The sequence below is a fragment of the Balaenoptera ricei genome, chromosome 8 (genome assembly GCF_028023285.1).
Source record: "Balaenoptera ricei isolate mBalRic1 chromosome 8, mBalRic1.hap2, whole genome shotgun sequence".
In the NCBI taxonomy this organism is placed as follows: domain Eukaryota; kingdom Metazoa; phylum Chordata; class Mammalia; order Artiodactyla; family Balaenopteridae; genus Balaenoptera; species Balaenoptera ricei.
The window spans coordinates 75,226,037-75,238,054 of NC_082646.1; the positions used below are offsets into that span (position 1 = coordinate 75,226,037).

Sequence of the window (12,018 nt, forward strand, 5' to 3'; positions counted from 1 at the left end):
AACAGGTGAGTGGATAAACAAAATGTGGTTACATACATACAATGAAATATTATTCAGCCTTAGAAAGGACGGAAACACTGACAAATGCTATAACATGGATGAACCTTAAGGACGTTATGCTAAGTGAAATAAGCCAGTCACAAAAAGACAGACACTGTATGATCCCACTTATATGAGGTACTTAGAGTAGTCAAAATCAGAGACAGAAAGTAGAATGGTGGTTACCAGGGGTTAGGTGGAGGGGGAAATGGGGAGTTGTTGTTTAATGGGTATAGAGTTTCAGTTTCGTAAGTTGAAAAAGTTCTGGAAACTGACTGCACACTGATATGAATATACTTAACACTACTGAACCAAGTAGTTAAAAATGGTTGGCAGGAAATTTTATGTTATCTGTATTTTACCACAGTTTAAAAAAAACAAAACAAAAAAAACACCCTGACTGAGACAATTAGGTATGTGGTACCAATAATATTCTTAAAGAATTGAGTACACATCAGATTTGGGTATTCACATTAACCTAAACAGTGTTTTGGTCATGACTGTGAACAAAACATTACTTTAGCCTCTTCCCTTAATCACCTTCAACAACAGAGGAGTCTCTGTCCCCTCATCTATGAATGAGGGGTTGGGACTATGTGATCTCTACAGTCCCGTCCACCTCTGAAAATCTGTGCAATTCTACATTCCCCAAGTGCCTGTGGATAGGGCAGGACAGACATACATTACCTCTGCCTTTTCTCGGCAATCCTCAGGATATCACAGGTTCTGGTAAACCTCTCTGACAGCTCAAGGGTCAAACCACATTCTTGTAGCAGTGACCAGGCCCGGTCTGGGCCCATGGACTTAGCTAACAGGAGTGCCACATTCTCCACATTGATAGGGGAAGGCCCATCGCTGAAGTTCCCATTTGGTGACTTCTGGGGGGCTGGCTTTGTGCTCTTGTTCTGTACCAGATGTAGGAGAAGCTTCCATTCCTCCACAGTCTCTGGGATCCAACCTACTCAAACACAGAGAAACAATGTGGGCTCTGACTGCTCTTAGCACTCTGCCTGCATACAGGAGAAACCATTCGTGAAAATATTTCATACCAAAACATAAAAATATTAAAGAATATAATCTCATCACCCCCAACAGAGTTGTTTTCTGAATATTTGTTGAACAAATAGCTCACGACAAGGAGAAGCCATAAAATTAGCTTCAACATTCCTTCTTTTGCTCATGCAGTAAGTAATTACCCAGGGCACACTCCATACTAGGCACTGAATGTGAATGAGGAACAAACAGACGTGATGAGCCCTGCACTCCTGTGGAGCTCATGGTCCAGTAAAGGAGACAGAACTTAGACAAACACATAAATAAATCTATGCTTATAAACTGTGCTAAGTGTTTGCTATGAAGGAAAATATCAAAGAGCCATTAGAGAGATTGGCAGGTTTGGGGTTTTTTTTTATTTTGAGGATCAGAGGAGGGCTCTATGAGAAGTGACAGTTAAGCAGAGAGCTGAAAGATGAGGCAAGTTTAGCGAGCATGTGCTTGTGGCCCATATGTGCACAAACGTGCAGGGAAGGTGTCAGGAATGGAGGGTGAAGGAGCCTGCATTTCTGACAAAGGAAACATGGAAAATGACTTGACACAGGAAGGAACTAGGTGAGTTCAAGGAACTCAAAAAAGGCCTACAATGCACAAAGGTGGCAGTGAGGAGTGAGAATGAGATGATAGGGCCAGGCCATATGGGAACAGCTTAAGAATCTGGATTTTATTTTGAGTCCAATGTAAGGGGTTTCAAGGAGGAGAGCCACATAATCCAATTTTGGTTTAAAAGAACCATTCTGAGAGTCAGCAACGTGGTGGAGTGAAAAGCTACCTCTGTCTCTCCCCTTAATCTACAACCAGTAAAACATCCACAACACAACAAAGGTTCTTGTGTCCGACACACCAAGAAACCAGAGAATTCTCCACATATCTATACAGCTAAAGGTGATGGACTGGAACACATAGAAGAGGCAGAACCAAGGGAACAGTGGAGGTGGTGTCTGCAGTCCCAGCCCTCCAGCCCCAGAGAAGCTGACGGTAGCAGGGGAAGCACTGCACATGACCCCAGCCCCCAGCCCCCCACTCGAAGTAGCAAGCCCATGAATCTTACAACACTGGATATGGCAGGGCCACCTGAGCGATCCTAGCTATTGCCCCCACCCCTTCCTCCCCAACAGCAGTGGAACTTGCCACTCAAGGGCTCCTGGACAGGAGGGAAGAACCCACCATCCTGGTGCACCAGGTGGCAATGCTAGCAACATTGGCAGAAGTAAGGCGACCCTGCAGGTACAGGAAGTGATAATGAAGGCATCGAGCCACACCACAGATGGAGATGGTAGAGGGCACAAAGTGCAGACTCTCAAATATAACCAGAGGCAGCTGAGGTAAGAGAAACCCAAAACTTGTGCTATAGCGCCACCTACTGGAAAACAAAAGAAAGGCCTCTAATTTCTAACCTGTTGGATCATTAGAATCAAGCAGAAAGGTGCTTGCTACTTTAAATGTGTGGCAGAGGAACAACTTCACCAAACACTGTGAAGTACCATAGTAACACTGTACCACAAAAGGAAAATGACAATTCTCCAGAAACCAAACTTAAAGCCACAGAATACTGTGATCTAACTGATAGAGAATTCAAAATAGCTGTCATGAAGAAAGTCAAGGAACTAAAAGAAAACTCAGATAGGCAGTTCAATGAACTCAGGAACGAAATTAATGAACAGAGGAATACTTTACAAAAGAGATTAAAACTCTAAAAAAGAAAAACAAATTCTAGAACTAAAGAATTCAATAAATGAGTTGAAGAATACACTAGAAAGCACTGAAAATAGAGCAGATCACATGGGAGAGAGAATTAGTGAGCTTGAAGATAGAACTCTAGAAATGACACAAGTAGAAGAAAAACGAAATAAGATATTTAAAAAAATAAAAAAATTCTATGAGAACTATCCAACTCCTTAGGAAAGACAACATTAGGGTAATGGGTATCCCAGAAGGAGAAGAAAGGGAGAGGGGAGCAGAGAGTTTATTTAAAGAAGTAATAGCTGAGAGCTTCCCAAACCAGAGAAGGAACTGGATATACAAGTCCATGAAGCTAAGAGAACACCTAATTACCTCAATACAAAAAGACCTTCTTCAAGGGACTTCCCGGCTGGTGCAGTGGTTAAGAATCCATCTGCCAATGCAAGGGACATGGTTTCGTGCCCTGGTCCAAGAAGATACCACATGCCGCGGAGCAACAAAGCCTGTGTGCCACAACTACTGGTCCTGCGCTCTAGAGCCCGCGAGCCACAACTACTGAGCCCACATGCCACAACTACTGAAGCCCACCCACCTAGAGCCCGTGCTCCGCAACAACAGAAGCCACCACAATGAGAAGCCAGAGCACTGCAACGAAGAGTAGCCCCCGCTCACCGCAACTAGAAAAAGCCCACACGCAGCAACGAAGACCCAACGCAGCCAAACATAAATAAATAAATAAATAAATGTATTTAAAAAAGACCTTCTTCAAGACACATTATATTAAAACTGTTAAAAGTCAATGACAAAGAATTAAGGCAGCCAGGGAAAAAAGGAAGGGTAACCTACAAAGGAACCTCCATTAGGCTATTAACAGATTTCTCAGCAGAAACTCTACAGTCCAGAAGAAAGTGGAATGACATTCTCAAAATACTGAAAGATAAAAACCATCACCCAAGAATACTCTATCCAGCAAAGTTATCATTCAGATATGAATGATAAATAAGGACTTTCCCAAACAACAGCTGAGGGAGTTCATCAACACTAGACCTGCATTACAAGAAATGTTGAAAGGGGCTCTTTACCAGAAACAAACAAACAAAAAAAAGCAAAGTCCACAATTCGAGTAAAGTGATAAGCAGACAGAATCATAAAACTGCAACTCTTTATCAGAATAGGTTTTTTAAACACTTTAACTACAGCATAAAGGTTAAAGGGCAAAGACGAGTAGGAAAAGTAATTATAGCTACTTCAATTTGGTAACAAACTCACAATATAAAAAGGGATAATTTGAGGCAAGAAAAATACAAAAGGGGGAGAGGAAAAGGGTGGAACTTATATAGGTACATAAAGATAAGATGCTATAAGCAGAAAAAGGACTACTTTATGTATGACATTTTTTTTTTTTAAAGGCTCAGTAGTTGTGGCGCACAGTAGTTGTGACGCACAGGCTTAGTTGCTCCACGGCATGTGGGATCTTCCTGGACCAGGGCTCGAACCCATGTCCCCTGCATTGGCAGGCGGATTCTTAACCACTGCACCATCAGGGAAGCCCTATGACATGTTTTATACAAACCCCATGGTAACCACAAAAAATAAATCTAGAGCAAAGACACAAAACATTAAAAAAGAGGAAAGTGAGGAAAACATCATAAAAAACCACCAAAGCAAAATGGCAGACAGAAATACAAGGAAAAAAAGAAATAATGAAGATAGAGAGCAACCAGAAAACAAAAGAGAAAATAGCAGTAGTACCAAATCCTCATCTGTCAATAATCATCCTAAATGTAAATGGCTTGAATTCACCAATCAAAAGACACAGAAAGGCTGGGTGGATTAAAAAACAAGAGCCAACTGTATGCTGCCTCCAGGAGACTCATCTCAGAGTTTAAGACAATTATAGGCTCAAAGTAAAGAGATGGAACATGACACTCCAGGCAAATGGCAGCCAAAAGAAAGTGGGTGTAGCCATACTTATATCAGACAAAATAGACTTCAAGCCAAAAAAGATAACAAGAGACAAAAGTGGATAGTATATAATGATAAAGAGGATAATTCATCACGAAGACATAACGTTATTAATATATATGCACCTAACACAGGAGCACCAAAATATATAAAACAATTATTAACAGACTTAAAAGGAGAAATTGACAGCAACACAATAATAGTAGGGGAATTTAGCAGCCCACTGGCATCATGGATAGATCATCCGGACAGAAAGTCAACAAGGAAGCAGCAGCCTTACATGAAACATCAGACTAGATGGATTTGATAGATTTGTACAGAACATTCCATTCAATTGCACCAGAATACACATTCTTCTCAAGTGGACATGGAACTTTCTCAAGGGTAAACCATATGTTGGGACACAAAACAAATCTCAGTGAATTTAAGAAGACTGAAGTCGTACCAAGCATCTTTTCCAATTTCTATGAAACTAGAAATCAACTATAAGAAAGCTGGAAAAATTACAAATATGTGGAGACTGAACAACATGCTACTGAACAACTACCGAGTCAATGAAAATCAAAGAAGATATCAAAAGCTACCCAAAGACAAATGAAAATATGACATACCAGAATCTATGGGATGCAGCAAAAGTGATACTAAAAGGGAAGTTTAAGCAATACATGCCTACCTCAAGAAACAAGAAAAATCTAAAATAAACAATCTAACCCTGTACTTAAAGGAACTAGGAAAAGAACAAATGAAGCCCCAAATCAGTAGAAGGCAGGAAATAATTAAGATCAGAGCAGAAATAAATGAAATAAAGACTAAAAAGACAATAGAAACGATCAATAAAACTAAGAGCTGGTTCTTGAAACATAAACAAAATTGACAAATCTTTAGCTAGACTCACTAATCTTAGAGAAGGCTCTGATAAATAAAATCAGAAATGCAAGAAGACAGATAACAATGGACACCACAGGAATAGAAAGGCTTATAAGAGAATATTATGAACAGCTACACGCCAACAAATTGGACAACCTAGAAGAAATGGACAAATTCTTAGACTCATAAAACCTTCCAAGACTGAATCATGAAGAAATGAAAAATCTAAATAGCCCAATCACTAGTACAGAGATTGAAATAATAATCAAAGCTCCTAAAAAACATGAGTCTAGGACCAGATGCCTTCATAGGTGAATTCTACCAAACATTCAAAAGATTTAATACCTATCCTTTTCAAACTCTTGAAGAGAAGGGAATGCTTTCTAACTCATTTTACAAAGCCAACAACACCCTGATACCAAAACCAGACAAAGACTCAAAAAAAGAAAAAATTACAGGTCAGTATCTCTGATGAACATAGATGCAAAAATTCTCAACAAAATATTAGCAAACCGAATACAATACATAAAAAGAATCATACACCATGATCAAGTGGGATTTATTCCAGGGATGCAAGGATGGTTGTGTCCACAAATAAATTCACGTGATACACCACATTAACAAAATGAAGGATAAAAACCATATAATCATCTCAATAGATGCAAAAAAAAAAAGCATTTGACAATATTCAACACCCATTTATGATAAAAAAAACTTTCAATAAAGTGAGTATACAAGGAACATACCTCAACATATTAAGGCCATATATGACAAACTCACAACTAATATCATTCTCAATGGTGAAAAACTGAAAGCTAGCCCTCTAAAATCAGGAACAAGACAAGGATGCCCACTCTTACCACCCTTATTCAACATAGTACCAGAAGTCCCAGCTAGAGCAATCAGGAAAGAAAAAGAAAAGGCATCTTAACTGGAAAGGAAGAAGTGAAACTGTCACTATTTGTGGGTGACATGATTTGTATATAGAAAACCCTAAAGACTCCACCAAAGAACTATTAGAAATAAACAAAGTTTCAGAGTACAAATCAACATTCAAAGATCTGTTGTGTTTCTATACACTAACAATGAGCTAGCAGAAAAAGAAATTAAGAAAACAATTCCATTTACAATCACAACAAAAAGAATAAAATACCTAGGAACAGATTTAACCGAGGAGGTGAAAGACCCATACACGGAAAACTATAAGACACTGTTGAAAGAAACTGAAGAAGACACAAATAAATGGAAAGATATTTCCTGCTCATGGACTGGAAGAATTAACATTGTTAAAATATCCATATTGCCAAAGCAATCTATAGATTCAATGCAATCCTTATCAAAATCCCAAAAACATTTTTCACAGAAATAAAACCAAAAATTCTAAAATTTACATGGAACCACAAAAGACCCCAAATAGCCAAAACAATCCTGAGCAAAGAGAACAAAGCTGGAGGAATCACACGCCCTGATTTAAAACTATATTATAAACCCATAGTAATCAAAACAGCATGGTAGTGGCAGAAAAACAGATACATAGATCAATGGAACAGAACTGAAAGCCCAGAAATAAACCCATACATATACGGACAATTAATATACAACAGAGGAATAAGGAACATCCAATAGAGAAAGGATAGTCTCTTCAATAAATGGTGTTGGGAACACTGGACAGCCTCATGCAAAAAAATGAAAGTAGACCACTACCTCACACCATACACAAAAATCAACTCAAAATGGATTAAAGACTTAAATGTAAGACCCAAAACCGTAAACTCCTAGAAGAAAACATAGGCATGACACTCTCTGACATCAGTCCTAGGAATGTATTTCTAGCTAGGTCTCCTCAGGCAAGGGAAACAAAAGCAAAGATAAACAATTAGGACTACATCAAACTAAAAAGCTTCTACACAGCAAAAGAAACCATCCACAAAATGAAAAGATGACCTATTGAATGGGAGAAGATATTTGCAAATAATATATCCAATAAGAGGTTAATAACAAAAAATACATAAACAACTGGATGAAAAAATGGGCAGAGGAGCTGAATAGACATTTTCCCAAATATGACATACAGATGGCCAAGAAGCACATGAAAAGATATTCCACATCACTAATTATTAGGGAAATGCAAATCAAAACCACATAGGAGGACTTCCCTGGTGGCTCAGTGGTTAAGAATCCACCTGCCAATGCAGGGGACACGGGTTCAGTCCCTGGTCCAGGAAGATCCCACATGCCGCAGAGCAACTAAGCCCGTGAGCCACAGCTACTGAGCCTGCACTCTAGAGCCTGTGAGCCACAACTACTGAAGCCCGTGCACCTAGAGCCCGTGCTCCGCAACAAGAGAAGCCACCAAAATGAGAAGCCCGTGCACCGCAACAAAGAGTAGCCCCTGCTCGCCGCAATTAGAGAAAGCCCGCGTGCAGCAACGAAGACCCAACACAGCCAAAAATAAATAAATAAAAAATAATAAATTTATATAAAGAAAACCCACATGAGATATCACCTCACACCTGTCAGAATGGCTATCATCAAAAAGTCTACAAGTAACAAATGTTGGCAAGGATGTGGAGAAAAGGGAACCCTGTGCACTGTTGGTGGGAATGTAAGTTGGTGCAGCCACAGTGGAAAACAGCATGGAGGTTCCTCAAAAAACTGAAAATAGAACTACCATATGATCCAGCAATCCCACTTCTGAGTATTTATCCAAAGAATATGAAAACACTAACTGGAAAAGACATATGCACCCCTATGTTCACTGCAACATTATTTATAATAGCCAAGATATGGAAGTAACTTAAGTGCCCATCGAGATGAATGGATAAAGAAGATGTGATACACACACACAGACACACACACACACACACGTAATGGAATACTTCTCAGCCATAAAAAAAAAGAAGAAATCTTGCCATTTGTGACAGCATGGATGGACCTTGGGCATATTATGCCAAGTGAAGTAAGTCAGACAGAGAAAGACAAACACCATATGATCTCACTCATTTGTGGAATACAAAAACAAACAAAAACAAAATAAATGAACAAACCAAACAAAAACAAACATGCAGATGCAAAGAACAAAGTAGTGGTTACCAGAGGGGATGGAGCGGGGGCAGGGTGAAATGGGTAAAAGGGAACAAACACGGTGACAGATGGAAACTAAATTTTTAGTGGTGAGTACACTGCAGGGTATACAAAAGTGGAAGTATAATGTTGTACACATAAAACTTATATAATGTTATAAACCAATGTTATCTCAATAAAAATTTTTTTAATTAAAAAAAAAAGAACCATTCTGGCTGCTGTAAGGAAAATCGGTTAAAGATGGGCAAGAATGGAAACCAGAAGGCCAATTATAAAGTTACTGCAGTAACCAGGCAAGTAGCTGGGATCTAGTTATGACCGTGGTGGAGCCAAAGAAAGTAGATAGATATGAGATATATATTTGGCAGCAAAATCAATATTCTTTGAAGTGAAATATAAGTTAGGAGAGGAAAATGTCAAGAAAAGACTCCCATTTAATATACCAAGGGTAAGAATAGCTATTATTATTATATTAACAAAATATTAAGAGTACTTTTATCTGGGTGGGAAGAATTTTAGGTGATATTTTCTTCATTCTTCCTAGATTTTCCATCTTTTTCTATAACAAACATCATGTTGTAACTTTAAAAGCATAAATCATTTATATCTTAACTTTCCTGGTTATTTTTCCAAAGTGAACACATCTATAGTTCTACAAAACCATGTGACCCTCTTGTTTCATTTTTGAAACAAAGATGATTCAGTTATTATTGCTGTAACTGTGACACCTGAGGCTATCTCTTTGCCAGTCATCTGGTTTCTTTGCTCGGTTGTAACTTTTCTTCTTCTACAGCAACAGGGCTGAAAAAGGCTGTAGGTCACACTGCTAGATGAAGGATCCTGATGTCATGTTGCTGGCATCTCTGCACTGAGATGAATAAAGCAACACTACAAAACAGACCAAGACCACCTCTCTGAGTGCAGGATGAACTCTCAGACTTCAGAAATCAGTGTGTCAAAGTCCTGGCCTCCTGACTGCCATTTTATCTGTATTGAATTGACGAAAATTAAAAAAAAAAAACAACAAAAACCCTAAATACCTGTAAAGGCTTAGGAAAATCTGACTGCTACTCTACTCTAAGTTCATCTTAATGATCTCTAACTTTGGGCTGTGTAAAATGGCAACATGATGCAGATCAAAAAACCTGAGCACAAGCTTTAGAGATGGTCAGACCTGGTCTGAACACCAGCTCCAGCATTAACTAGTTGTATGACTGTGGAGAAACTAATTATCCTTTTTCTGGGCCTCAATCACAACTTTTGTAAAATCGAAATAATAGTAACTATCCCACAGGTTTAATATCTCATTCAAACAGCATATGGAAAAGCATCAGGTATCAATATAATGCCTCACACGGTAGGCACTCATGAAACAGAAAAGTTGCCTGTAGTTTATTTCTAGTTATGATTTCATGGTATACCAAGTAGTACAGATCAAAAAAAAAAAACTCCAAAAATGTGACAGCTAGCTAGAATAACATAAATGATCATTGAAATATTTATCAAATTTCTTTATTGAATAGTCTGTAGTGACTTCTAAAATACCCTAACCAAGAATAACCCATTGGGATTTACATACCATTGTCCCCTTCCATCAGGCTCATATCATTCAGATACACAATATTCGTGAAGGCCTCTCTTCTTCTCCCCAGCTCCAAACAGAGATTAAGATATCCAGGCCAGAAACTTTAAAGAGACCAAAGTTGGAGAGAGGAATAAAAGGCAGTGAATTTATCTGGAGCGGTGCAGTCCAATACTGTAGATATTAGCCACGTGTGGCTATTTACATTTAAATTAAATAAAATTTAAGTCAGTTCTTCAGTTGACCAATACATATTTCAAGTACTTAATGGCCACATGTGACTAGTGGCTACCATACTGGACAGCGCGATAGAATATTTCCACTGCCTCAGAAAATTCTATTAGACAGCCCTGATCTAGAGCATTTAAGAAAAAAATAAAGCTAGTGATAAATACTGACATTTGAGGCCAAGCCCCAATTATGAGACATTTAAGCTTATACACTTCATAAACTTTAAGGTTCAATAACAAACTAGCATATTTCTTCCCCAAGTATGCAAACTTTGGAAGTTCTCCTTGACTCTTCCCCTTCCTTCATTTGCTATACCCAGGTCCCACTGCATTTTCCTTTGAAATGTGCCATTAGATGTGCTCCTTCTGCTGACCTAGAATCAATTTGGTCATACCTGAATTACTGCACCAGCTTCCTAGCTGGCCTTCCTTTCTCGTCTCCAATCTTTCTCATGTATGAAACCAGAAATGATCTCCAGAAACCTCCATTTTATCATGTCATTTTTGTACCAAAAAGGCTAAAAGGATCTCTGCTGATAACTAAATTCTTCTAACCACCTTACAAGGTCCTATATGATCTCATGACCCACCACCTGGCCAGTCTCATCCCTCATTATCAGTGAACAAATATGTACCAAGTGCCTACCACTTTATGAATTATGCATCATGAGGGAAAAGAAACACACATGTCCCTATCTCCAAAAGACTGTAATCCAGGTAAAGCCATAAGATAACATCTTCAGGCCATGAATAACTGACGAATATGTAGTACAGATAAAAAGCAATGTCAGTTTTTCATGGCCTTGCTCTTGCTGTTTCTCTCACCTGACTTCCCCTCCTCCTGGCTCCTGTTTGAATACAAATCCTACCCAGTCTTAGGGCTTACCTCAAAGTCTCACCTCCTGAGACCCTCACCAGCCATTCTACCGAGCCCATTCTGATCTCTCCCTTCTCCGAAACTATATCAATTATAATTTGTATCACACAGCCTGGTGCTTAATTAAATAAACCTGAGAACTGGGGCTAACAACTAAGCAAAAGGGGGAGAGAGGAATGAGCAAGGACCAGTCTCTTCCACACACAAAATAAAATACGCTCAAAATTTAAGACAAAAAAAGATGTTTATTATCACTTAAAACAAAAAGCCACCTTTATGTAGCAAAAAAAAAAATCCCAAATGACAAAGCATATCCATTCAGGCCCCTAACTACAAAGTTACTAACTAAAATGATTCTAATCTTAACTTCAGCTTCTAGGAAAATTCTCACTTACCCATGAGACCTACAGATGTCAGTCACTTTCTCTTTGGTTGTAAAATCTGCAGGAAGTTTAATTAGATGAAGGATTAGTTGACTGTAACCCCAGGAAAACAAGTGGGAATGAGGCCTGAAAAATGAAAAAAAATCAGTAAATTAGACAGGAAATAAACTCTACAAAAATGCTTATTCATCAGCTGATAGGTAAGACCAGAGTTTAATTATATTTTTTTCCATTATTATATTTTTCAAACATTTC

The 12,018-nt window shown here is 38.6% G+C and overlaps 1 protein-coding gene across 8 annotated transcripts in view; it reads right to left on the reverse strand.

Moving 5' to 3' along the window:
- Positions 1-12,018, reverse strand: part of HPS5 (HPS5 biogenesis of lysosomal organelles complex 2 subunit 2) — a 45,561-nt gene that overhangs the window by 1,642 nt on the left and 31,901 nt on the right. For all 8 annotated transcript variants that reach the window (XM_059931233.1, XM_059931231.1, XM_059931232.1 and 5 more), the window contains 3 exons: positions 11,776-11,889; positions 10,271-10,377; positions 727-997 (listed from right to left, as the gene is read on the reverse strand). In XM_059931233.1, coding sequence (XP_059787216.1) covers positions 727-997; positions 10,271-10,377; positions 11,776-11,889 — 492 coding nt within the window. The remainder of the gene's footprint in view (positions 1-726; positions 998-10,270; positions 10,378-11,775; positions 11,890-12,018) is intronic.